The sequence below is a fragment of the Rhinolophus ferrumequinum genome, chromosome X (genome assembly GCF_004115265.2).
Source record: "Rhinolophus ferrumequinum isolate MPI-CBG mRhiFer1 chromosome X, mRhiFer1_v1.p, whole genome shotgun sequence".
Lineage (NCBI taxonomy): Eukaryota > Metazoa > Chordata > Mammalia > Chiroptera > Rhinolophidae > Rhinolophus > Rhinolophus ferrumequinum.
In genome coordinates, this window is record NC_046284.1 from 45,896,556 (window position 1) to 45,924,280 (window position 27,725).

General features: G+C 35.7%; 1 protein-coding gene across 2 annotated transcripts in view; it reads right to left on the reverse strand.

Moving 5' to 3' along the window:
• The window catches only part of COL4A5 (collagen type IV alpha 5 chain), a 370,566-nt gene that overhangs the window by 207,472 nt on the left and 135,369 nt on the right, over positions 1-27,725 (reverse strand). For both annotated transcript variants that reach the window (XM_033112912.1, XM_033112902.1), the window contains exons 4-6: positions 11,916-11,960; positions 1,963-2,007; positions 1,781-1,843 (exon numbers count right to left, since the gene is read on the reverse strand). In XM_033112912.1, the coding sequence (XP_032968803.1) occupies positions 1,781-1,843; positions 1,963-2,007; positions 11,916-11,960 (153 nt within the window). The remainder of the gene's footprint in view (positions 1-1,780; positions 1,844-1,962; positions 2,008-11,915; positions 11,961-27,725) is intronic.

Genomic DNA, 27,725 nt, shown 5'->3' on the forward strand with positions numbered 1-27,725 from the left:
GGCAATAATAGAAATAGTTCTAGCAATTGCAGGTCATTATGTTTTCGAGTCACCCAATTTTTCTCACTCACTATTGTAAAGTACTAATATGGACATTTGGTTTAGAAAAGCAAAACTAAAATTGCTGTAGAATAACCCCAATGCAACCTCCTTTGAAATACCTATATGCCACAGTAATCTTAGAAACCTCCTAGTCAGAGGCTTAAAAGAGTAAAATCATTACAGCTGAGTTATCTCTCCACCAATTTTTTACACATGGAAAAGGCAGCCCCAGAGAGAAAGGAAGTAGCCTTTACATCAAGTTTAGAAGACAGAAAACAAAAGAACCCATATATTCTGGCTCCATCTCTAGGCTTCATTCTATTAGTTATATGTAAGCGATATAAGAAACCATTTACTCCGAAAGTATACATAATAAATCCATTTTTAAAACTTTGTTGTTCACATAGTTGGAGGCCTCAATCACAAGCCAGTTATGAAATCTACTAAGGTGCTGCTTTACAAAACGAAGGAAAAAATCCTTTCAATCATATAGCATAGTGTACTCATTATAGATACATCTGGTTTACAAATTTAAAACTTTAGCTAGTGGTCTGTTTGTTGCCCAAGGCATGCTGGCTAAAAACAAATAACTGGAACAGGCACAAGAATGTAGCCCACTTTAACATGTAATTTGCCATGCAGATGAACTCCACATTGGTCCTATCCCTGTAAGGTTGCCCCAGCTGAAATGAAGAATACAAGTAAGCCTCACAAGTTCAAAATATAAAGATGATGATGATGATTTACAAGGGTCACACTGAACTGGAGAAATATTGGAGGTAAAAACAATTTTACTGCCTTCAAGTATGTACTACAATAATTGTCACAAAATATGGCCTCCAAAATGAAAATATTTTATTCAAGTTATTTTAAATGGCCTAATATAAATACATGCCCTAATATAAAATATGACACATGCCATTAGTTAGAAAGATCTAGGGTATTTTGTGAATAGTTTCATGGAATATTATGTGCAACATGAAAAATACCAAAGAATATACAGAAAATGAGAACATATTACACTAACCTATAGAAAAATGAGAAAAGTGCGGGAATAAGAACAGAGGCTATAATATATAAGCTTTCAAAATAGCAAATTTTCCTCATTTTTTTTCCTTTTATCACTTTATATTAAATACAGACAGTTGACCGAAAACAAGAAAACTGGGTCAGGAAAAAATGTTTATCATGTTTAATGTTTTATTTTTCTTTTCAAAATGTTAAATTTATAATTTGCACTGATGGAGAAAATTCATGTTTCATACTAATAGTTTAAAGTAAAAATTGATGTGTTGTATCACACACAGATATTTGGGATTTTTCTTAATGAAGTTATTAAGGCAAAAAATTAAAAACATTACATATCTGAAAACTTAAATCATAGTTTTAAAAAAGTAAAGCTAATGAATGACATTTCCAAGTATTATATTTAACAACTGATATAATATTTGAAACATATATATCCTAATTCCTTTTTAACTCTCATCCTACTCTACACTAAAATCAGAAAAAAATTTGGTAATCTTCAACCCAACGCAATATCCCCGCTAGTACACATACTTAAAGCATTACTGATGTTTCAATATATTGCAAACGTTAACTCAGAACACACTGTATGTATGTCGTAGACATGCAGCTACTATATCTCTTCTTCAACATTCTTCATATTGATTTATTTAGATTTTTAAATCTATTATTATCAAGTGTATTGCCTAAGATTAAGTGGAAGAAATCTCACCTTGGTTCCATTGCATCCGGGGGTACCTTGAGGTCCTGGGGCCCCATCATGGCCTGGCATTCCCTTTGAAAAGGGATATAGCATATATATATATATATATATATATATATATATATATATATATAATATTTCTTAGATTACTTTTTAAGGTATTTTAAAATAAGAAGTAAAATACTACTTACAGGAAGTCCTGGTGTCCCTGGGAATCCAGGAAGTCCAGGAGGACCCTATAAAAAGAAATAAATTCCTTGAACCCAATAACATTTAGGAAAAATAAAATAATATCCTACCTAGGGGAATTATAAAAATTACATTAAGAATAGCAATGCACAAAATGTGCCTCATTGATTATTACCACTCGCTGTTCTTTTAAATATTATAGAAAATCTCCTATACATGTTAAAAGTCTCTTATAGAAGGAACTTCAATTTAAGGGAGCATTTTCTTCATTGTACTTACTAAGAGCGGGAAAATTAGTGCATGAAATGTCTTTCCTAATAGATAAAGTGGATCTCCCAGGTTTGTGACGAATATTAAACTCAGCAGGGGATGGGTAAGTGGCAAATATGTCTGCACCTGAGAAATCAATGTGATCATCCCCAAAATTCTGCAATCAAATTTCCTTCTCAGGATCAGCAAAAATACAAATTTGATAATATTTTCTGTAGGTGAGACTATGGGAAAAAGGTACTCTCATGGACTGACTGCTACTGGGATTCAAAAATCATGGAGAGAAATTTGGAAATATCTAGCAAAATTACACATGTATTTACCCTTTGAAGTAACTAATTTTTAAGAATCTATCCCAAAATTACATTAGAAATTATGAAATAAAATATGAAATTCAAAGTTATTGATTGCAGCATTATTATAGCTAAAGTTTAGAAAACGACCATATAACAATAGTTATAGCTAAAGATTAGAAACAATAGCAACATGACTAAATAAATTATGGTACAGCTACATAATGTAAAACCATAGAGCAGCTAAGAAGAATGAGGAAAATCTCTGGACTTTGAAATATGTAGTGGTCTCCAGGGTATAATGTTAAGCAAAAGAAACAAAGTGTAAGTAGTGTATATAACATGCTAACATATTATAAGAAGAGTAGTGACACTAAACAATGAAAAGATAAACAAACAAACAAAAAAAGATGATTACCTCTAGGGGGAAGGAGGAGACAGAATGGGGAGATGGCAAGAATGGATAGGAAACATCTCTGACTATACCTGTTCTTATATAACAATTTAAACGTTTTCAATAATTAAAAAATTAAAAAGAGGTAAAAAGGAAATCATTCAAAATAGAAAACAAACTGGAACCAATGAACATAATGTATTTTAAGTTACTGACATAACCATACAGAGAAAAGAATTATTTCGAGTGCCTTTAAAAAGAGATATTTTAACTACAATTCCTTATTGAAATTAGTCAATTCGAAGGGGAAAAACAGCAAAGAAATAATTAATGGCATTTAAGAATTGTATTATCATTATCAAATATCTAATTTTGTTAATTTATAAATTGCTATTTTGAACCTGATATAGGTATATGTTAGGACAAAGAGAATAATAAGTCATATCAATGTCATTAGCAACCAAGATTTTCACCTTAGGGAGAGAGAGGTGGCAAGGGAAGAGAATAAATGTACGATAACTTTTTTATTTTAAATTTCAGTTGGAAGTAATAACATGTGAACTCATAATATTTTTTTATCCTAAAAATACATATTTATGAACTCTGTCCACTGAAAAGGCATCAAAACAATGACAAATCCCATAGCAATGAAAACACCTAACATTCAGACTGCGGTATCGAAATCACATTTTTCACGAAAAAGTACCTGGAATCAGAGACAAGGCCAATTACAGACCTGGAGAGGAAAAGTACAAAATAAGCCTGAAGGGTCTTGTATCAGAAAGCAAGGAAGTTATCAAAGATCAATAGGGTTTTCTCAAAAACACACAGGACAGGGACCAAGTTGAAGGGACTCCCACAGACTAAACACGGGAAAAGTCGGGCTTCAAAAAGAATAGCCAGTACAATGATTGAAACTCATAACTACGAAGTGTTTATAATGATAAGAACTAAAAAAAACTTTCTTGATCATCATTCAAAGTTGCTTGTATACCAACGCATTACCCTATTAGAATACTAAGTGATAAATTAGAATTCTAGCTAATAAATGAAGGATTTACAGAATTTTTTAAAACATTGTTTTTGCAAATCCAAATTGAAAAAAAATGGAGCTAGGCAATGATCATTAATGGATGCTAAACCATTAGGTTAAAATTGCTGGAGAAATTTTTGATGGCAGAATCAGGTTCATATACCTGAGATAGCACTGATCAAACCTAGCATTAAAAAGTGGGATAGACTTAAAGACATGGAAATATGTGACTTCAATGAGAGAATTCAAGATTGCACTTCTGAAAAAACTCAACGAGATGCAACAAAACACAGACAGACAGTTTAGTGAACTCAAAAACAAAATCAAAGACCAAAATGAACATTTTACAAAAGAGACTGAAATGTGAAAAAAAGAACCAAATAGAATTTCTGGAGATTAAGAACTCAATAAAGAAATGAAGAATGAAATAGCCAGCCTAGGTAATAGAATTGACCAAATAGAGGAAAGAATCAGTGACATCGAAGATAGAACTCTGGAAATGACACCGATGCAAGTAGACAGACTTGAAAGTTCAAAGAAATGAAAGAACTCTACAAGACGTTTGTGACTCCAACAAAAAGAGCAATATAAGAATAACAGGCATACCAGAAGGAGAAGAAGGGGAGAAGGGAACAGATTATATTCAAACAAATAAGTCTATGAGAACTTCCCAAATTTGTGGAAAGAACTGGATCTTAGAATCAAAGAAGCAAATAGAACACCCAATTACCTCAATCCCAATCGCCTTCTCCAAGGGACATTGTATTGAAACTGTCAAAAATTAACTACAAAGATGGAATCCTCATGGCAGCCAGAGAAAAGAAGACAGTAACCTACGAAGGAAAGTCCAATAGATTACCATCAGATTTTTCAACAGAAACTCTGCAAGCCAGGAGGGAGTGGAACCAAATATTCAAACTATTGAAAGAGAGAAATTATGAGCTAAGACTAACATATCCAGCAAAGATATACTTTAGATATGAAAGAGGAATAAGATCTTTCCAGACATACAGAAGCTGAGGGAATTTTATAACACATGCCTTGCACTACAAGAAATACCGAAGGAAGCTACTCGACCAGCATAAACAGGGATAATGTGTGACAACAAAAACCATAAAAGAGGGGAGAGTAAATTTCTGAACCAGCATAAAGGAATGGAGAAAGTAAGCATGCTGAAGAAAATGGAATACTCGAAATATGAAACTTTCTTTTACATAAACTTAATGGTAACCACTTAAAAAAAATTCAGAACTGAAATGTGTAACATAATACACGAAGAAAAAGAGGGAAAAGTCATAAAACACTACCATAATGAAATAACAGACAGTAACAAAAAAGCAAAGAAATAACTGAGACACAGTCCTACCAGAAAACCAAAGACAGAATGATAGAAAATCCTCATGTATCAATAATCACCCTAAATGTAAATAGACTGAGCTCACCAATAAAAAGGCACAGAGTAGTAGATAGAATAAAAAAACTAAGCCCAACCATATGCTGCCTCCAAGAGACACATCTCAGCTACAAGGACAAATGCAGCCACAAAGTGAAAGGGTGGAAATTGACACACAAAGCAAATGGCATACAGACAAAAGCAGGTGTAGCCTTACTGAAATAGACTTCAGGATAAAAATGGTAACAGACAAAGATGGACATTTCTTGATGATAAAGGGGACTATACAACAAGAAGACATAACAGTCATCAATATTTATGCCCCCAATCAGGGAACACCAAAATATACCAAGCAACTACTAAAAGAAGTAAAGGGAGAAATTGAACAAAACACAATTACAGTAGAGGACTTAAATACATCATTTACAGCTATGGATAGATCATCCAAACAGAAAATAAATAAAGAAATGTCAGCCTTAAATGACACATTAGATGAAATGGACATAATTGACATTTATAGAGCACTTCATCCTAGAACATCAGCCTATACATTTTTTTTTCTAGTGTACATGGAACATTCTCAAGGACAGACCATATATTGGGACATAAAAGTAGCCTCAGCAAATTTAAGAAGATTGAAATCATACGAAGCATATTCTCTGATCACAAGGCTTTGAAATTTGATATCAACTACAAAAAGAAAGCAGGGAAAAACACAAATATGTGGAGATTAAACAACATACTTTTAAAGAACAACTGGGCCAAAGAAGAAATAAGAGGGGAGATCAAAAGATACATAGAAGCAAATGACAAGGAAAATCCAACCAAAAGTTTGGGGAATGCAGCAAAAGCAGTTTTAAGAGGGAAATTTATATCATCACAACCCTATCTCAAGTAACGTGAAAAATGCCACATAAACAACTTCAAGTTACACCTTAAAGAACTAGTAAAAGAAGAACAAATGAAACCTAAGGTCAGCAGAAGGAAGGAAATAATAAAAATCAGAGCAAACCTCAATGAAACAGAGAACAAAGAGACAACAGAAAAAAACTAATGCAACAAAGAGATGCCTCTTTGAAAAGATTAATAAAGTTGACAAACCCTTGGCTAGACTAAGATAAAAAGAGAAAAGATACAAATAAAATTAGAAATGAAAGAGAGGAAGTTATCACGGATGCCACAGAAACACAACGGATCATCCAAGAATACTATGAAGGACTAAATGCCACCAAATTCAATAACCTAGAAGAAATGGACAAGTTCTTAGAAACATATAGCCTTCCTAGGCTGAACCATGAAGAACTGGAAAATCTAATCAGGCCGATCACCAGTAAGGAAATTGAGTCAGTCATCTGAAACCTTCCCAAAAGCAAAAGTCCAGGACCAGATGGCTTCACTAGTGAATTCTACCAAACCTTCAAAGAGGATCTAATACCAGTCCTGCTCAAACTCTCCCAAAAAATTGAAGAAGAGACAATACTCCCTAACTCATTTTATGAGGCCAACACTATCCTGATACCAAAACCTGGTAAAGATAAGACACAAAGAAAATTACCTACCAGTATCTCTAATGAATACAGATGCAAAAATGTTAAACAAAATTCTAGCCAATCGAATGTAACAATGCATTAAAAAGAATATTCATCACGACCAAGTGGGGTTCATCCCAGGGACACACGGATGGTTCAACATATGCAAATAGATCAATATGATACACCACATAAACAAAATAAAGGACAAAAATCATATGATTACATCAATAGACGAAGAAGCGTTTGACAAAATACAACATCCGTTTATGATTAAAACACTTAATAAAATGGGGATAGAAGGAAAATACCTGAATAAAATAAAGTCCATATATGACAAACCCTCAGCTAATATCATAATTAATGGTGAAAAATTGAAGCCGTTTGTTCTACGTTCAGGAACACTACAGGGCTGTCCCCTATCACCTCTGCTTTTCAACATAGTGTTGGAAGTCCTCGCCAGAGCAATCAGGCAAGAGAAAGAAATAAAAGGCAACCAAACTGGGAATGAAGAAGTTTAATTGTCACTCTTTGCAGCTAACATGATGCTATATTTATAGAAAACCCTAGCAACTCTACCAAAAAGCTATTAAAAAACAATAAACGAATACAGTAAAGTTACTGGCTACAAAATCAATGTGCAAATGACCATGGCATTCCTACGTACTAACAATGAAATCTCAGAAAAAGAAATTGAAAAAAAACAATTCCTGGGTCAGCCTAGTGGCTCAGATGTTTGGAGCTCCAAGCTCCTAAAGCCGAAGGCTGCCGGTTCGAGTCCCACATGGGCCAGTGGGTTCTCAACCACAAGGTTGCCGGTTCAACTCCTCGACTCCCGCAAGGGATGGTGGGCTCTGCTCCCTGCAACTAAGATTGAACACAGCACCTTGAGCTGAGCTGCCACTGAGCTCCCAGATGGCTCAGTTGGTTGGAGCACGTCCTCTCAACCACAAGGTTGTGGGTTCAACTCCCGCAAAGGATGGTGGGCTGTGTCCCCTGCAACTAACAATGGTAATTGGACCTGGAGCTGAGCTGCGCCCTCCACAACTAAGATTGAAAGGACAACAACTTGACTTGGAAAAAGCCCTGGAAGTATACACTGATCCCCAATACAGTGCTGTTCCCCTTCCCCAATTAAAATAAATACATAAATGAACAAATAAATAAAAATTGAAAAACAATTCCTTTTGCACTCACAACAAAAATAATAAAATACCTAGGAATAAACTTAGCCAAGGTTGTGAAAGACTTATACACTGAAAATTATAAGACATTTTTAAAAGAAATTGAAGACACAAAGAAATGTAAAGACATTCTGTGTTCATGGATTGGAAGAGCCAACATAGTTAAAATGGCCATATTACCCAAAGCAATATACAGATTTAATGCAATCCCCATCAAAATGTCACTGGCATTATTTAAAGAAATGGAACAAAAAACTGTGAGATTTGTATGGAACCACAAAAGATCCTGAACAGCCAAAGCAATCCTAAGAAAAACGAACAATACTGGAGGTATCACACTCCCTGACTTTCGCTTGTACTACAGGGCTACAATAATCAAAACAGCATGGTATTGGTAGAAAAACACATACACAGACCAATAGAATCGAACTGAGAACCTAGAAATAAACCCACATAAATATGGACAGATAATTTTTGACAAAGAAGCCAAAAACATACCATGGAGAAAAGACAGCCTCTTCAATAAATGGTGCTGGCAGAATTGGAAAGCCACATGCAAAAGAATGAAACTAGACCGCTATCTGTCACCGGGTACCAAAATTAATTCAAAATGGATCAAAGACCTAAACATGAGACCTGGAACAATAAACTGCATAGAAGAAAACATAGGTAGTAAACTTATGGACCTTGGTTTCAAAGAGCATTTTATGAATTTGACTCCAAAGGCAAGGGAAGTGAAAGCTAAAATAAATGAATAGGACTATACCAAACTAAAAAGCTTCTGCATAGGAAAAGTAATCATTGGCAAAATAAAGAGGCATCCAACTGAATGCAAGAAAATGTTTGCAAACAATGTATCTGATAAGGGGCTAGTATCCAAAACATATAAGGAATTCATACAACTTAGCAACAAAAAAACAAACAATCCAATTAAAAAATGGGCAGAGGACATGAAGAGACATTTCTCCAAAGAGGACATACAAATGGCCAATAGACATATGAAAAAATGCTCAACATCACTAATCATCAGGGAAACACAAATAAAAACCACAATGAGATATCACCTCACCCCAGTCAGAATGGCTATCATCAACAAGGCAAATAATAACAAGTGTTGGAGAGGCTGTGGAGAAAAAGGAACCCTCATACACTGTTGGTGGGAATGCAGACTGGTGCAGCCGATATGGAAGGCAGTGTGGGTGGTTCCTCAAAAAAATTATGAACAGAATTATCATATGACTCAGCAATGCCTCTCCTGGTTATCTACCCAAAATATCTGAAAACATTTATCCATAAAGACACATGTGCTCCAATGTTCATTGCAGCTTTGTTTACGGTGGCCAAGACATGGAAATAACCAAAATGTCCTTTGATAGATGAATGCATAAAGAATTTGTGGTATATATACACATTGGAATACTATTCGGCAGTAAGAAAAGATGATATAGGAACATTTGTGACTACATGGATGGATCTTGAGAGTATGATGCTAAACGAAGTAAGTCAGACAGAAAAAAGTAGAGAACCATATGATTTCACTGATATGTGGTATATAAAACTGAAAACAACAAACGAACAATACAAACAAATGAAGAAACAAAACTCATAGATACAGACAGTAGTTTAGTGGTTACCAGAGGGTAAGAGAGGAGGGGAGTGGTAGATGAGGGTAAAGGGGATCAAATATATGGCGATGGAAAGAGAACTTACTCTGAGGGGTGAACATACAAAGTGAAATATAGATGATGTTTTACAGAATCATACACCTGAAATCTATGTAACTTTACTAACAATTGTCACCCCAGTAAACTTTAATTTAAAGAAAAATGTGGAGCAGACAGATATTTGGGCCATAAGATGTAACTCAGTAGAAAGTGCAAAGCACTGTCTATATTCTTTTCCGATTTTCTTTAATTGTTTTGTGTGGTATGTTTACATACAGTAAAATGCACAAATTTTAAGCATACAGCTCTTTCTTTATCCCCAGAGAGTTGTCTAGTGTCTCTTGCAAAGCAACCACTAATTTGCAGGAAATAAGAAGGAACACAGGAACAATTTAAATGACACTGTGAGTAAACAATCAGCTAGATTCAGAACATGGAACACAGTGCAATACAAATGACCCAGTTTCCCCAATGGTACGATAAAAGAGACTTTAGAAAGATAGCAAGGAAATGCAACATGTGGAACTTGGTTGGATCCGGGTTTGAACAAACCTATTGTAAAAAGACATCTTTGAGACAATTGAGGAAATCTGTACATGGATTGAGTTTTAAAGTATATTGATAAATCATTACTAATTATTTTGAGGTGTCATAATGGCATAGTGGTTATCAGAGAGACATACTGAAATATTCATTGGTAGAATGAATGATGTGAGGGAGTTACTTTAAAATATTCCCAAAAACAGTGCTGGGGTATAGATGAAACATAGTTGTGAAAATGTTGATAATTTTTGTAGCTGAGTGATGGGTACTTGGGGGTTTATTGTACTGTAGTCTCTGTACATTTGTGTATGCTTACAAATTTCCATAATAATAAGTCTTTAAAGATCTGTATGTCAAGAGTTGCGTGTCATCTAAGATCTGTGGATGTAGGTACTATAAGGTCACCTATTCCTAAGCACTTCTGAAGTTCAAGGTGAGGGGCGTTTAAGGCACTCCCAGACACTTGGAAATGGGAATTGATAGAATGGACAGTTCTTTGTTAGTGTTAACAGTGCTTAGTGACATAGTTACTGGTAGCCAAACTATTATGAGATATGTTGTGATTATTATGAAGAACTTTAATAATATATCCATTCAGTACAGAAAAAACAACATAGAAATATGCCTGCTAAAATAAACTAAGTATTTTGAGTTTCTTCCCTGCTTTTCTAGTACTTTACCCACACCATTCATAAATAGTACATAAGGCAAGCTACCTGTTAAGAAGTAGACAGTAAATAGAATTATTATGTAAAATTTGTAGATCTATTAAATTTCTAGAGCTCAAAGGATCATGTTTGTCTTTTATGCACATATAAACATGCTGTCATCACCCATGTATTTTATACTCCAATTAAGAGGCATTGGTAATCTATGAACACAGAATTTCAGAACTAAATGGGACGTTGGAGATAGTGTTCTCTCGGTCTCTAATTTAAAAAATGAAGAAACTGAGGCTCAGAAAAGTTAAATATGATTTTCCAAAGGCCAGTACTTTTTAAACTAGTTTCCTCCCAATTCAAACAAACAAAAAACACTGAAATATATGTTAGCCTAAAAGATTTTCAGAAAAATTAAACTAAACGTTCACTTCAAATTTGAGGCAATTTCTGATTTCCAGAACATTTGAACCTGAAAAATCATACATCTTAGAATTGAGGAAATGTAATCATTCAAAAGTAGTTATTCTTTAACATAGTGGTTTAAACCATTATTTCCCAGACTTACTCTGTTTAAGATACACAAACAAAATTATGTGTGCATGGTACCTTGGGAGGGTATACAACCTGAGGGACCAGCCCTGTGAACCCAGAGGATTGAGATGATCATACTAGTTGGAAAGTTCTGGTTTAAATCACTTGTATGATATATATTTTTCATAAATTGGAAAGTTGTGAGAATTTATCACTTTTATAGTCCTTAACCATAAGCTACTTTAAAATATTCTTACACTGGTTTATATACACATCTGAATATGTAAAGATAACTATCAAAATGCAAAACATTAATTATAGACATATATCAACTGTTATATTTAACTTTTTATAGACTGAATTTTTTTCACTTCAATATGTGACTTTTCCAGTTGTCTTCATTTGCTTTTCCTCTGTTTCGGTCAACAAAACATTTGATATACAGCAAATATCACTTACTCTTATTCCTTTTGGTCCTGATGGCCCTGGAACTCCAGCATCACCCTGAAAAAGAAAACATACTCAGTTCTTTTTTCCTTCAAAATAGCCCTCAAATGATTAATTTTAGGTTATAAAATAAGAAAGTTAAATTTTTGTGAAACTTTCTGAAAGTGAGAAATTTACACACCCAAGCACAAAGCATTTATTAAAATTGAAAGCACTGAGGTAAGTTATTATATGATTAAAAAATAAGAAAGGCCTTTATTTACTGATAAGAAAACTGCTGACATGTACAAGAAACTTTATACCTGTAAAGTTCATTATGAATCATGCAAGAAAACAAAAATGAAACAGTGGCATAGATATTCCCTAAATCATTTATGTATAAAGAAAATATGAGCTGAAAATCTGAGCAATTTCTATATCATGCTTATCTGCTTGCCATGCTGATAATAAGTAGGATCATCTATGAGTCCAAATATGTGCTGTTCTTGAGTTTGCTGTTTTAAACGTTTGTATTTTTTAAAATTTTAAATTATTTTATTATGTTTCATTACTGTCAGGTGTACAAAACAACATAATGATTAAATATTTACAAACCTCACAAAGTGATAACCCCCCCACAAGCTTACTATCCCTCTGACATGTACATAGCTATTACAATACCATTGATTATATTCCCTATGCTGTAGTTTACATCCCATGACTATATAAATACATTTAATTATAGTTGACATTCAGTATTATTTTATTTTAGTTTTAGTTGTACAATGCAGTGGTTAGACATTTATGTAATCTACCATATTTTCCCCAAAATAAGACTGGGTCTTATATTAATTTTTGCTCCGAAAGATGCACTAGGGCTTATTTTCAGGGGATATCTTATTTTTTCATGTACAACAATCTACATTTATTTATTCATGTACAAAAATCTACATTTTTTCAAATACAATCGTGTCATCTTCTTCTGGAACATCGTCATAACTCTCCAAACCCCGAATTCCGGCTTGAATTTCTTGTGACTCCATTTCCTGTAGAACATTGGCCCCAATCTCTCATGTCCACCAATAGAGCTCTCCTTAAATGAGCACTTCTTCTCCATGTAGCCTGCTCGTAGTGCATTGGCAACACAGCTGTCAGTGATTTTATCCCATGAATTCTTCACCCAAGTCACGACCTCTTGCAGGCTAGGCTTCACAAAGTTTCCACGCTGATTTCTCTCCATTCTAGTTTCAATGTAGTCATTGATTTCCAAGCACAAATCGTTCTTGAATGGCTTGTTTATAGCAATATCAAGAGTCTGGAGACAGGCAGTCATTCCTGCGGGAATCGTTATTTGATCTATTCTTCTCTCTGCAAGGAAGTTCTTCATGTCTTTAGTGCAGTAAGTGCTGGCTGAATCCCAGATTAGCAGATCTCTTTAGCCACCTCGCAAAACAAGTGGCAGCATTAAATCGACCCAGTTCCTTATAACTGCTTGTGTGCACCAGGCTTTTTCGGTTTCAAGAACATAAATGCCTGAAACACGTTCAACCTTATCTTTCTTGCTCTTAGTGATGATTAGAAGTGGGGCTTTCTTTCCATCAAGACGAATTGCCAAAATACAGGTAACACGTGCACTTTCGTAACCTGTGGAGGGAATGTAGATTGACGAGGCACCCCTCTGATCAATTGTCATTTGAGATCCTTGTCCCATAAACACTGCAGTTTCATCCATAGCAATCATGTTGGAGAGTTGGTATTTAGAAAAGTCGATGCCATCAACAAAGGACTTGAATGCAAGTGCACGTTTAATAACTTCAGCATCTTCCAGCTTGAACAGTGTTGTGGATCTTAGAGAGAGTTCATATCGCTGAAGGAAGCCATCCAGCCAGTGTTGTGATGCTTTGAAATCTTCTGGGGGTATTTCTAACTGTGATGCCATTGCAAGGGCAAATGCTTGAATATCAGCCCTGCGCACAACCAAAGCCTTTGCTCTCCTGTCTTGCAGGATGATGTCTTGCAGCTCAGGAAATAATGGTTGCCGACCTGATCCACACTTGTGCTTCTTAGCATTTCCCTCATCCACCTGTTGACTGACGTTATCATACTCTGCTCGCCATTTTTGGACCATTTGGAGATCCAACTTCTCTTTGCAGAAAGCCATAAGATTCTTACCCCGGGAGTCCTCCAAGATTCTTTTCTTGTACTGGATGGAATAGCTCTTTCTTTTTGCACTCATCTTGTCTGGGGACCAAAATATTATTCCCTTTAAATCCACCATTAAATCAAGTGTTCACTGAACACATCCGAGACAGGAGTGGCAACAAAAATGATGACAGTTAAGAATGATGGTCCACACAAAAGTGACGAAAAATTTCAGGCACCAAAATTTAGAAAACGTGCATTAAGTATGTCCGTTGCAACACACGATATATTGAATTATGAAGATTCATATTAGACACAATCATGTCCATTCATTATCAAATGCGCACGTTATTCCTGCGTTGTGTCTGTACTCTGATTGGTCATTCGGCAATAAGTCTCGAGTTCATCTGTTTACGTAAGCATTTACCTCTCGTTTAAATGTGCCCGCTTGGATATTTACAGAAACTTAATTATAATTTATATTATCATTTATTTTAAGTATTAATGTCAGTAATAGTATTTATTTGTATTATATATATATATATATATATATATATATATATATATATATATATATATTATTTTATAATTCAATACATCCGCAGTATGTTGCAACGGACATACTAAATGTGTCTTTCTGGCTGACAATCTTAACTGGGGCTTATTTTTGGGGTAGGGCTTATGTTAAGAGCATCCTGAAACATCATGCTAGGGCTTATTTTCTAGTTAGGTCTTATTGTTGGGGAAATACGGTATGAAGTGATCTCCCGATATATCTAGTACCCGTCTGACACACTACATAGCCTTTACATTATCGACTATATTCCCTATACTGTATTTTACATCCCTGTGACTATTTTATGACTACCAACTTGTACTTCCTAATCCCTTCACCTTCTTCCCTATACCCCAAGCACCTCCCATCTAACAACCATCAGTTTTATTCTCTGTATCTATGGGTCTATTTCTGTTGTTTGCTCCTTCATTCTCTTCTTTAGATTCCACATATAACTGAGATCACACGGTATTTGTCTTTCTCAGTCTGACATATTTTACTTAGCATAATATCCTCTAAGTCCATACATGTTGTTGCAAATGGTAAGATTTTATTCTTTTTTTTGTGGCAGAGTAATACTCCATTGTGCAAATGTACCACAATTTCTTTATCCAATCGTCTATTGATGGGCATTTTGGTTGTTTCCATATCTTGGCTATTATGAACAGCACTGCAGTAAACACAGGGGTGCACATATTTCTGCAAATCAGTGTTTCGGATTTCTTTGGATAAATACCCTGGAATGGAAATGCTGGGTCATTTACTAAATTCATTTATCAGTTCTAATAGTTTTTTGGTGGAATCTTTGGGGTTCTCTATGTATAGTATCATGTCATCGGCAAATAATGAGAATTTTAGAATTTTCACTTCCTCCTTTCCTATTGGGATGCCTTTTATTTATTTTTTTCTTGCCTGACTGCTGTGGCTAGAACTTCCAGTACTGTGTTAAATAATAGTGGTGAAAGTTTGCATCCTTGTCTTGTTCCTGATGTTAAGGGGAATACTTTTAGCTTTTCCCCATTAAGTATGATGCTAGCTGTGGGTCTGTCGTGTATGGCCTTTATTATGTTGACATATGTTCCCTCTATTCCCACTTTGCTCAGAGTTTTTATCATAAATAGATGCTGGATTTTGTCAAATGCTTTTTCTGCATCTATTGATATGAACATATGATTTTTATTTTTCATTTTATTTATGTGTTGTATATTGAACCAACCTTGCATACCAGGAATGAATCCCACCTCAGCATGTATGATCTTTTTAATGTATTGTTGAATTTGGTTTGCTAATATTTTGTTGAGGATTTTTGCATCTATGTTCATTAGGGATATCAGCCTGTAGTTGTCTTTTTTTGAAATATCTTTGTATGGTTTTTGGAGCAGGGTAATGGCAACCTCATAAAATGAGCTTGGGATCCTTCCCTCCTCTTGGATTTTGTGGAATAGTTTGAGGAGAATAGATGTTAATTCTTTGTTGAGTAGTTGTTAAAATTCACCTGTGAAGCCATCCGGTCCAGGACTTTTGTTTGTTGGGAGCTTGTTGATTACTGATTTGATATCTTTGGTAGTAATCCGTCTGTTCAGATTTTCTGTTTCTTCTTGATTCAGCCTTGGAATATTGTATGCTTCTAGGAATTTATTGATTTCTTCCACATTTGTTGGTGTATAGTTGTTTGTTATAGTTGCTTGTAAGATTTTCTTAATTTTTTTTGTATTTCTGCTCTGTCGCTTGTCACTCTTCCTCTTTCATTTCTGATTTCATATATTTGGGTCCTTTTCTTTTCTCAGTAAGTCTTGGTAAAGGTTTGTCAATTTTGTTTCTCTGTTCTACAAACCAGTTCTTGGTTTCATTGATTTTTTGTGTGTGTGTCTCTGTTGCATTTATTTCCCCTCTGATTTTTCTTACTTCCTTGTTTGTACTCACTTTGCTCTACTTTTTCCAGTTCCCTTAGGTATTAAAGATAGACTGTTGATTCGAGATATTTCTTGTTTCTCTATGGAGGCCTGCATTGCTATGAATTTCCCTCTTAGGACTGTTTTTGCTGTGTTCCATAGATTTTGGATCACTGTGCTTCCATTTTCATTTGTCTCAAGGTATCTTTTGATTTCTTCCTTGATCTCATTAATGACCCACTCATTATTTAGTAGGATGTTATGTAGTCTCCATGTGTTTGTGTGTTGCCAGTTTTTTTTTCCTTGTAATTCATTTCTAGTTTCATACCATTGTGGTCAAAGAAGACACTTGATAGGATATCAGTCTTCTTAATTGTATTGAGACTTGTTTTGTGGCCTAATATGTTGTCTATCTTGGAAAACGTTCCATGTGCGCTTGAAAAGAATGTATAGTCTGCTGCTTCTGGGTGAAATGCTCTAAAACTATCAATTAAATCCATCTGGTCCAGTGTGTCATTTGAACCCGCTGTTTCTGTATTGATTTTCTGTCTGGATGATCTGTCCATTGGTGTCAGTGAGGTGTTAAAGTCCCCTACAGTGATTGTGTTACTGTTAATCTCTGTCATTATGTCTGTCAATATCTGTTTTATATATTTAGGTGCTCCTATGTTGGGTGCATGGATATTTACTCGGGTGCGTAGATATTATGTCCTCTTGTTGGACTGATCCCTTTGTTATGATGTAATGTCTTTCTTTGTCTTTTATTATAGTCTTGTTTTAAAGTCTATTTTATCTGATATAAGTATTATTACCCCAGCGTTTTTCTCATTTCTTTCCCTTTGTGTGAAATATCTTTTTCCATCCCTTTACTTTCAGTCTGTTCTGGTAGATCTCCTACACCTTTCGGTCTGAGGTGGGTCTCTTGTAAACAGCATATGTATGGCTCTTGTTTTCTTATCCCCTCAGTTACCCCATGTCTTTTGAATGGAGCACTTAATCCATTTACATTTAAAGTGAGTACTAATAGGTACAGAGTTATTGCCATTTTATTATTCATATTTATGATCTTCCATTAATTTTTGTTGTTGTTTTCTCCTTTCTTCTGCTTAAAGAAGTCCTTTTAACATTTCCTGTAATACTGGCTTGGTGGTAATGAATTCCTTTAGCTTTTTCTATCTGGGAAACTCTTTATCTCTCCTTCAGTTTTGAATGCTAGCCTTGCTGGGCAGAGTAATCTTGTTTGTAGGCCCTGGTTTTTCATCACTTTGAATATTTTCTGCCACTCCTTTCTCTCCTGGAAAGTTTCTGTAGAAAGAAATCAACTGACAGGTCTTATGGGAGCTCCCTTGGAAGTAACTATCTGTGTTTCTCTTGCTGCATTTAGATTTTGTCTTTGTCTCTAACTTTTGGCATTTAATTATCATGTGTCTTGATGTAGGCCTCTTTGGGTTCATCTTGTTTGGGACTCCCTGCACTCCCTGGACTTGTATGTTTACTTCCTTCACCAGGTTTAGGAAGTTTTCAGTCATTGTTTCTTCCAATAGTTTCTCAATCCCTTGCTCCCTCTCTTCTCCTTCTGGTATTCCTATGCAATGAATGTTGTTATGCTTGATGTTGTCCCACAGGTACCTCATACTATCTTCATTGTTTTTTGTTGTTGTTGTTGTTGTTTTGATTAGGTGTATTCTACTACCTTGTATTCTAAGTCGATGATTCTACCCTCTGCTTCATCTAGTCCACTATTTATTCCTTCTAGTGTAGTCTTCATTTCAGTTACTGTGCACTTTATTTCTGACTGGTTCTTTTTATGGTTTCTGTGTCCTTCTTTATGCTTGCTATCTCTTTATTGAAATTTTTACTAAGTTCCTTATGTGTTCTTATAATCAGTGTTTTAAACTCTGTCTCTGGTAGGTTCATTGCCTCCATTAGTTGCCTCCATAACCTTCCATTTCTGGACGTTTCTTCTGTTCTTTTATTTGGGACATGTTTTGTTTCCTCATTCTGGCTGCCACTCTGTGTTTGTTTCTATGTATTTGGTAGATCTCCTATGTCTCTGAGTGTCTTCTGGGTGGCCTTATGTAGTATGTCTGTGTAGTCCAATTGTGTCTCCCTTATCTCCTGTGCATGTGTTCCAGGAGTATCCCTTGTCTGTTGTACGTGTTCTCCTGTTGTAGTTGAGCCTTGATTGTTTTTGGTGTGTCCGTTGGAAGGATTTACTCCCAGGAGAACTAACTGCAAGGTTTGGCTATGCCCACAGTGTATGAGCTACTATGTGGGGTCTGACCCTTTGGAAGAGGCTCTAGTGCCTGTTGAGATCCCCCTTTGGGTATGCCACTTGTTGTGCTAACCAGACAGTGCTCTGGTGTGGTCTGAAGCTGGCCTCTGGGTGTATTGTTTCTGATGTCTCTTGGGCAGGGGCTTTGTGCAGGGAAATTTCAGCCTTGCCTGTTACTGGCCTGCAGCTCCCTCATAGAAGCCTCAAAGGTATATGTGGTTGGCTGCTACTTGTGTAGACCTGGAGGCATGTGTGGGTCCCTTGCTGTGAATTGAGGCTGGCTGCCACCAATAGTGAGCCTGAGGCAGCTTAGCAAAAGGCCCAGGGTCCACATAGGCCTATTGCCCTCTGCCAGCTGTCTGTAAGGCCCAGCCATTGAAAGAGAATCATTAGGTGTGTGTCCCAGGGTGGCTGACTTGGTATTGAGAGCACCCTTGGTGACGCAGCAATAGCTCGGTGGGTTGGAGTTCAAGGGAATCACAAGGCATGAACAGTGGTTTTTACAAAGTTAATGAAGATTCAGTTCTTATGCCAGGGCTCAGCCTGTGACCACCTTGCACAGTGCCCCAAGAACACTGTAGCCAGCCACTGCATTAGGCTCGCAAATCCCCGAGAGCTGCCCCCAAGTGGCTGCAGCGCAGTTTTAGGGTCACTGTGCATTACCAAAATCTCCCTGGGCTGTTGTGGGTTTTTTTTTGCTTCTGTAAAAGACCTCTGCAGTTTGAGGGGTGGGGATGGCCACCTGGGTGCCCAGAGCGCCCCTGGAAATGCAGCTCTAAGTGGACGAGGCGAAGTTCCAGGGAACTAAGGAGTGTGGTCAGTGGTTTCTACAAAGTCAATGCAGTCTCAGCTTCCACACTAGTGCTGGGCCCGTGACCACCCCACAAAAATACCCTAAGAACACTATGGCCAACCACCCATCTAAAGCCTGCCACCACTGGTCTCCGCTAAAGTGCAGGTCTTGGGTTACCACCCACCAGCAAACATTTCCCGACCTTCTGCTTTGTTTTATAGGGTACTTTCTGCTGGCAAAGCTTAAGAATGAACAAGAAAGAACCATAGACATTCCTCTCTAGCTTCTGCTGTAGATTCCACGCAAAAGAGTCTTCCCACAAGTGTTAATTTACCCATTTCTAGTTACAATCACTTTACTAGGAATAGAAAGTCTTGTCTAAATTTGTATTACTTAGCTTCTTTTAAAGATGAAATAAAACCATATTCTGTTTAAAAAGGCAGGAATTTCAGTGGAATATATAGCTAGTAAGCCACTGCCTGAGGCTTTAGATAGCTTTATTAAACTGGGACATACTACTTTATACAAGTGGTTTCCAAACTACTCAACTCACAGCCCTAGAGGTTCCATTGGAGGTTCCTCAATGCGTATGTCACAGCCCTCCTTCAATAAGATGGCTGTTTTATGGAGGGCATCTACAAAAAGTTTCATTTTGAGAAACGGTTACCTGTGTATCAGTTTCCTATGTTGTTCTTACAAATTACCACAAAAACTGTGGTTTAAAAGAACATAATCTCACAGTTCTGGAATTCAGAAGTATGACAGGGGTTTCAGTGGCAGAGCTGTTAGTCTCTGAAGGTTTTAGGGAGAGAATCCATTTCCTATCTTTGTCCATCTTCTGGAATCACCAGAATTCCTCAGCTCACGACCCTCTTCAAATTTCAAAGCCAGCAATGGCTGACTGAGTCTAATATTGATCACTCTGAAACTGACTCTTCTGCCTATATCTTCACATTAAAGATGCTTGATGACATTGGGCCCACACAGATGACGTAGACTATTTTTAGTTTAAGACCAGCTGATTGGCTACTTTAATTCTATCTGCAATCTTAATTTCACTTGCCTATGTAACCTCACATTCACAGGTTCTGGGGATTAGGTCGTGGGTGTACTTAGGGGTGAGCAATATTCTGCCTACCCTACCCTGCTTTTAAAAAAGGTTAATATTCTACTCTTTCCACAACAGATGCATCTCTAAAAAGAGTAAAGTAAATCTAATTCTATTTTAAAATAACTAGAAGATCATCTGCTCAATGAGTCTTTTTGTGTCTTCACATTAAAGGCAGAAAATAAGACAAGGATGCTTTAAGGTTGTACTGGCTGTACTAACCAACATGGTTAGATAAGAAAGAAATTAGAGGTATAAAAGTTGGAAAGGACGAGGCAAAACTACCACTATTTACAAATAATATGTTTGTACACACAGAAAATCCAAGACAATTAAATGTAAAACTACTATAATCGATAAGATAACTGCATAAAAATTAATACATGAAGGAATCAATAGCTTTCTTATATACCAATAACTACCAGTCAGAAAACAGCAATTTACAATAGCAAAAAATACAAAATATTTAGGAATGAGCTTAAGAAATGTACAAGATTCATAAGAAGAAACGTTTAAAAAATCTTGTGAAGTTGAAAAAGAAGACTTGAACAAATGGAAAGGCAACATGTTCTTGGATAATAGGATTCAACGTAAAAAAGTCAATTCACAAATTTAGTTACAAATTTGCTACAATAAAATAATGCAAGTTGTTTTTAACTGGACAAGGTGATTCTAAGTTCACATGAAAAAATAAATAAGCAAGAACACTTAGGAAAATTCTGAAGCAAAACAGCAACAACAACAACAAAAACAATTAGGCGACACTAGCCCAGGCAGATGTAAAAATATAGCATAAGATATCAATAATTCACATAGTTTGGTTCTGATATTTGAATAAACAGACTAATGGAAGACTATGGAAGGTCCACACACAATTCCATATATTCATGTGAATTTGGTATATATGAAACTGGTATTGCAAATGAGCGGAGGAAATTATACTGGGACACACTTGTGAGGACATCAGGAAAAAATAAAGGGGGAAACTACATCACAAACCATACATACACTAGGATAAATTAGAAATGGGTAAAATTTTTATTTATTTATTATTTAAAGGTTTTTATTAAAATATAGCTAACATACAATATTGTATTTCAGGTGTAAAACATGTTTATTCACCATTTATATACCTAAAGAAGTGATCACCATGTAGTCACAAAATAGTCATGGGGATGTCAAATACAGTACGGGGAATACAATCAATAATGCTGTAAAATCTATGTAGGGTGCCAGATGGGTAGTGGACTTATCAGGGGGATCATTTTATAGAATGTATAAATGCCTAATCACTGTGCTATATACCTGAAACTAACATAAAATATTATAGAATGTTAACTATAATTATGTTTTATATATTATACACTGTACATTTATATTCACAGGATGTAAAGCCCAGCATAAGGAATATAGTCAGTGGTATCATAATAACTCTGTACAATGTCAGATAGATAGTATAAATGGTGGGGTTAGTATTTTGTTTGGGGTATAAATGTCTAATGATCATGTTCTTTTGTATACCTGAAACTAATAAAAAAGGAGAAGACATCACCACGATAAGTCCAGCAACCATCTGACACCATACCACGCTATTATAATCATAATATTATTGACTATATTCCTATGCTGTACATTAATTACATCCCCATGACTTATTTGTTTTATACCTGGAAATTTGAATTTCTTATTCCCCTTCAGCTTTTACCCCCCTTTTTACATTTTTTAATTACAGCTGACATTCAACTATTCGATATGAATTTCCGGTGTACAGCATAGTGGTTAAACATTTATATAATTTAAGATGTGATCCCCCTGAATAGTCTACTACCCAACTGGCACTATACATAGTTATTACCACCTTAGTGACTATATTCCTATGCTTTATTTTACACACCTATGACTACTTTGTAACAATCAATACTTATACATGACAAAATAGACTTTAAAACAAATGCTATAACAGGTGACAAAGAAGGACCCAGTAATCCCAATTCTAGGTATTCATCCAAAGAAACCCAAAATGCTACTTTGAGGGGATTTGTGCATCCATATGCTCATTGCAGCACTGTGTACAATGGCCAAGATATGCAGGCAGCCTGTGTCCATCAATGGATGAATGGATAAAGAGTAAGAGGTACATATATACAATTAAATATTGCTTGACCAAGGGAGGAAACAGGGCCTTGCCATCTGTGGTGTCATGGATGGACCTGGAGGGTATTGTGCTTAGTGAAGTATGTCAGACAGAGAAAGACAGATCCAATGTGGTTTCGCTTGTATGTATGTAGAATCTAAAGAACAAAATAAACAAACAAAACAGAAAGAAACAAATTCATACATACAGAGAACATTTTGATAGTTGCCAGACGGGAGGGGGGTTGGGGTGGGTGAAAAAGGGGAAGGGATTAAGAAGTACAAATTGGTTGCTACAAAGTAGTCATGAAGAGATAGGGTAGAATATAAGGAATATAGTCAATAACATTGTAATTCCTATGCATGGTGTCAGATGGGTACAAGACTTATTGGGGTGATAGATGAGAGAGGGGTTGGGGGAAAGGTGAAAAAGTTGAAGGCATTAAGAAGTACATATTGGTAAGTACTAAATAGTCGTGGGGATGTAAATGAAAGCAAAGAGAAGACAGTTAATAATATGTTAATAGTGTCAGGTGAGTACTAGACTAGCCAGGGGAACACTTCTTAAATTATATAAATGTCTAACCACTACGCTGTACACCTGAAATTACTATCAAATGTCAACTGTAATTGGAAAATTAAAAAGGGGAGGAAGCTGAAGGGGAATAAGAGGTTCAAATTTCTAGGTATAAAACAAATAAGACATGGGGATGTAATGTACAGCACAAGGAATATAGTCAATAATATTATGATAGTGTGGTATGGTATCTGATGGTTGCTGGACTTATCATGGTGAGCACTTCTTTAGGTACATAAATGTTGAATAACTATGGTGTACACCTGAAACGGAAATGATATTGTATGTTAGCTACATTTTAATATAAATCTTAAAAAAAGCAAGAGACATAAGGCTGGTAGACTTGGTAGGGGCATTTGATGAAGCCACTTAATGCTATTCTTAGGAATCAACACTTGACTAAATAGTAGAAGCCAATGAAGTCTTTTGTTCAAGATACATAGTGAAAGAAGCTGATGCAAAACAAAACTTAAGAGAAATGAGATTTGCCTCTGGTTCTTCCAGCCTCACTTTATGGACCTTCATTATATAAAGTACACTCCAAAAAAATAAATAAATAAATAATAAAAATAAAGTGCATTTTGTCTGGTGTTAAGTGTTGCTACCCCAGACTGTTTTGTTGTTGTCGTTTGTTTCCATTTTCATGAAATATCTTTTTCCATCCCTTTACATTCAGTCTGTGTCTTTCTATCTAAAGTAAGTCTCGTAGCCAGCATATGTGAAGGGTCTTGTTTTCTTTTGTATTCAGCCATCTTATATTTTAAGTGGAGCATTGAATCCATTTACATGTAAAGTAATTGTTGATCAATATGTAGTTATTGCCATTTTATTATTCATATTTTTATCTATTTCTTGTCTTAAAGAAGTCCCTCTAACATCTCTTGTAATACTGCTTTGGTGTATTCAACTCCTTTAGGTTTTTCTTGTCTAGGAAGCTCTTTCTCTGTCTTCAATTCTAAATGATAGCTTTGCTGGGTAGAGTGACCTTGGTTGTAAGTCATTGCTTTTCATCACTTTGAACATTTCATGCCAATGACTTCTGGCCTGAAAAACTATGTTGAGAAATCAGAAGACGACAGTCTTCTGAGAGCTCCCTTGAAGGTAACTAACTGCTTTTCTCTTGCTGCTTTCAAGATACATTCTTTGTCTTAAACCTTTGGCATTTTAATTATGATGCGTCTTGCTGTGGGCCTGTTTGATTCATTTTGTATGGGATTCTCTGCAATTCCTTGGATTGTATGTTTATTTCCTTTGCCAGGTTAGGGGCATTTTCCACCATTATTTCTTCAAATAGGTTTTCAATCACTTGCTCTCTGATCCCCTTCTGATACCCCTATGATGTGAATGTTGGTACACTTGATGTTGCACAAAGGCCCCTTAAATTATCCTGATTTTTTGGATTCCTTTTTCTTTTTGCTGTTCTAATTGGGTGTTTCCTACTACTGTAACTTCTACATCACAGATGAATTCTCTGCTTCATCTAACCTACTGCTGATTCCCTCGAAGGTATAATTCATTTCTGCTATTTTATTATTTATTTCCCTCTAATGGATTATTCCTTTCTGCTATTTTCCTCTTTTTTTAAATTTTTATTTGTTTCCATCACCATATATATTTAATCCCTTTTACCCTCATCTACTACATCCCTCCCCGCTTACCCTCTGTAACCACTAAACTATTGTCTGTCTATGAGTATTTGTTTCTTCATTTCTTTGTCATGTTCTTTTGTTGTTTTCAGTTTTAAATACCACATATCAGTGAAATCATGGGGTTCTCGACTTTTTCTGTGTGACTTATTTCGCTCAGAAAAATAATCTCAAGATCCATCCATGTTGTCGCAAATGGTACTATTTCATCTTTTCTCATGGCAGAATACTACCCCATTGTGTATATATATCACAGCTTCTTTATCCATTACTTTGCTGAAGAACACTTTGGTTGTTTCCGTGTCTTGGCCTACATAAATAAAGCTGAAATGAACATTGCAGCACATGCATCTTTATGGATAAATGTTTTCAGATTTTGTGGTTAAATACCCAGGAGAAGGATTGCTGGGTCATATGGTAATTCTATTGTTAACTTTTTGGGGAACCTCCATTCTGCCATCCATAGCTGCTGAACCAATCTGCATTCCACCAACAGTGTCTGAGGGTTCCTTTTTCTCCACAGCCTCTCCAACACTTGTTACTATTTGTCTTGATGATAGCCATTCTAACTGATGTGAGGTGATATCTCATTTTGTTTTTGTTTACATTTCTCTTATGATTAATGCTGTTGAACATTTTATCGTATTTCTATCGGTCATTTGTATGTCCTCTTCAGAGAAACATCTCTTCAGGTTCTCTGCCCATTTTTTAATAGGATTGTTTGGTTTTTTTTTGTTGTTGAGTTATATGAGTTCCTCATATATTTTGGATATTAGCCCCTTATAGGAGACGTTGTTTGCAAATATCTTCTCGCATTCGGTTGGATGCCTCCTTATTTTGTCGATGGTTTCTTTTGTTGTGCAGAAGCTTTTTAGCTTGATATAGTGCCATTCATTTATTTTATCTTGTACTTCCCTTGCCTTTAGAGTCAAATTCATAAAATGTTCTTTGAAACCAAGGTCCACAAGTTTAGTACCTATGGTTTCTTCTATGCAGTTTATTGTTTCAGGTATTATGTTTAGGTCTTTGATCCATTTTGAGTTAATTTTGGTACACGGTGACAAATAGTGGTCTAGTTTCATTCCTCTGCATGTGGCCTTCCAATTCTCCCAGCACCATTTATCGAAGAGACTGTTTTTCTTCAATGCATGTTTTTCACTCCTTTGTCAAAAATTATCTGTCCATATTTATGTGGGTTTATTTCTAGGTTTTCAATTCTATTCCATTGGTCTGAGTTTCTGTTTCTCCACCAATACCATACTGACCGAATTATTGTTGGCCTGCAGTACAAGCTGAAATCAGGGAGTGTGATACCTCAAGCATTGTTCGTTTTCCTCAGGATTGCTTTGGCTTTTTAGGGTCTTCTGTGATTCCATACAAATCTGATGATTTTTTGTTCTATTTCTTTTTTAAAAATGCCATTGGAATTTTGATGTGCTTTGCATTAAATTTGTATGTTGCTTTGGATAATACGGCCATTTTAACTATGTTGATTCTTCCAGTGAATGAACATGGAATGTCTTTCCATTTGTTTGTGTCTTAATTTCTTTTAAAAATCTCTCATAGTTTTCAGTACATTGGTCCTTCACATCATTGTTAAGTTTATTTCTAGGTATTTTATTCTTTTTCTTGCCTTTGCAAAAGGAATTGTTTTTTGTTTTTCTTTTATAATTTCTTTTTCTGAGATTTCATTGTTAGTATGCAGGAATGCAATGGACTTTTACACGTTGACTTTTGTAGCCGGAAACATTACTGTATTTGTTTATTGTTTCTAATAACTTTTAGGTGGAGTCCTTTGGGTTTTCTATATAGAGCATCATATCAACTGCAAAAAGTAACAACTGAACTTCTTCACTCCCAATCTGGATGCCTTTTATTTCTTTCTCTTGCACGACTGCTCTGGTTAGCACTTCCAATACTATGTTGAAAAGCAGATGTGATAGGGGACAGCCCAGTCCTGTTCCTGAATGTAGAGCAAAGGGTTTCATTTTTTTCACTGTTAAATATGATATTAGCTGAAGGTTTGTGATATATGGACTTTCTTTGTTATGGTATTTCCCTTTTATCCCCATTTTATCAAGTGCTTTACTCATGCATGGATGTTGTATCTTGTCAAACACATTTTCCTCGTCTATTGATATAATCATATGATTATTCTCCTTTATTTTGTTTACGTGATGATCAATTTGCATATGTTGAACCATCCTTGTGCACCTGGGATGAACCCCACTTGGTCTTGATGTATAATCTTCTTAATGAATTGTTGCATTCAATTTGCTAGAATTTTGTTTACGGTTTTTGCATTTGTGTTCATCAGAAATATTGATCTATAATTTCCTTTTTCTGTGTTATCCTTACCAGGTGATGGTATCAGGGTAATGTTGGCCCCTAAAATTAGTTAGAGAGTGTTGTTTCTTCTTCAATTTTTGGGAAAAGTTTGAGTAGGACAGGTGTTAGATCCTAATCTTTGAATGTCCCCGACTTTTGCTTTTGGAAAGGTTTCAGATGACTGATTCAATATCCTTACTGGTGATTAGTCTATTTAGATTTTCCAATTCTCCGTGATTCAGCTTAGGAAGGCTTTATGTTTCCAAGAACTTCTCCATTTCTTATTGAATTTGGTGGCATGGAGTCTTCATAGTGTTTGGATGATCCTTTGTATTTCTGTGGCAACCATGATAACTTCCCCTTTCATTTCTGATTTTGTTTATTTGTGTCTTT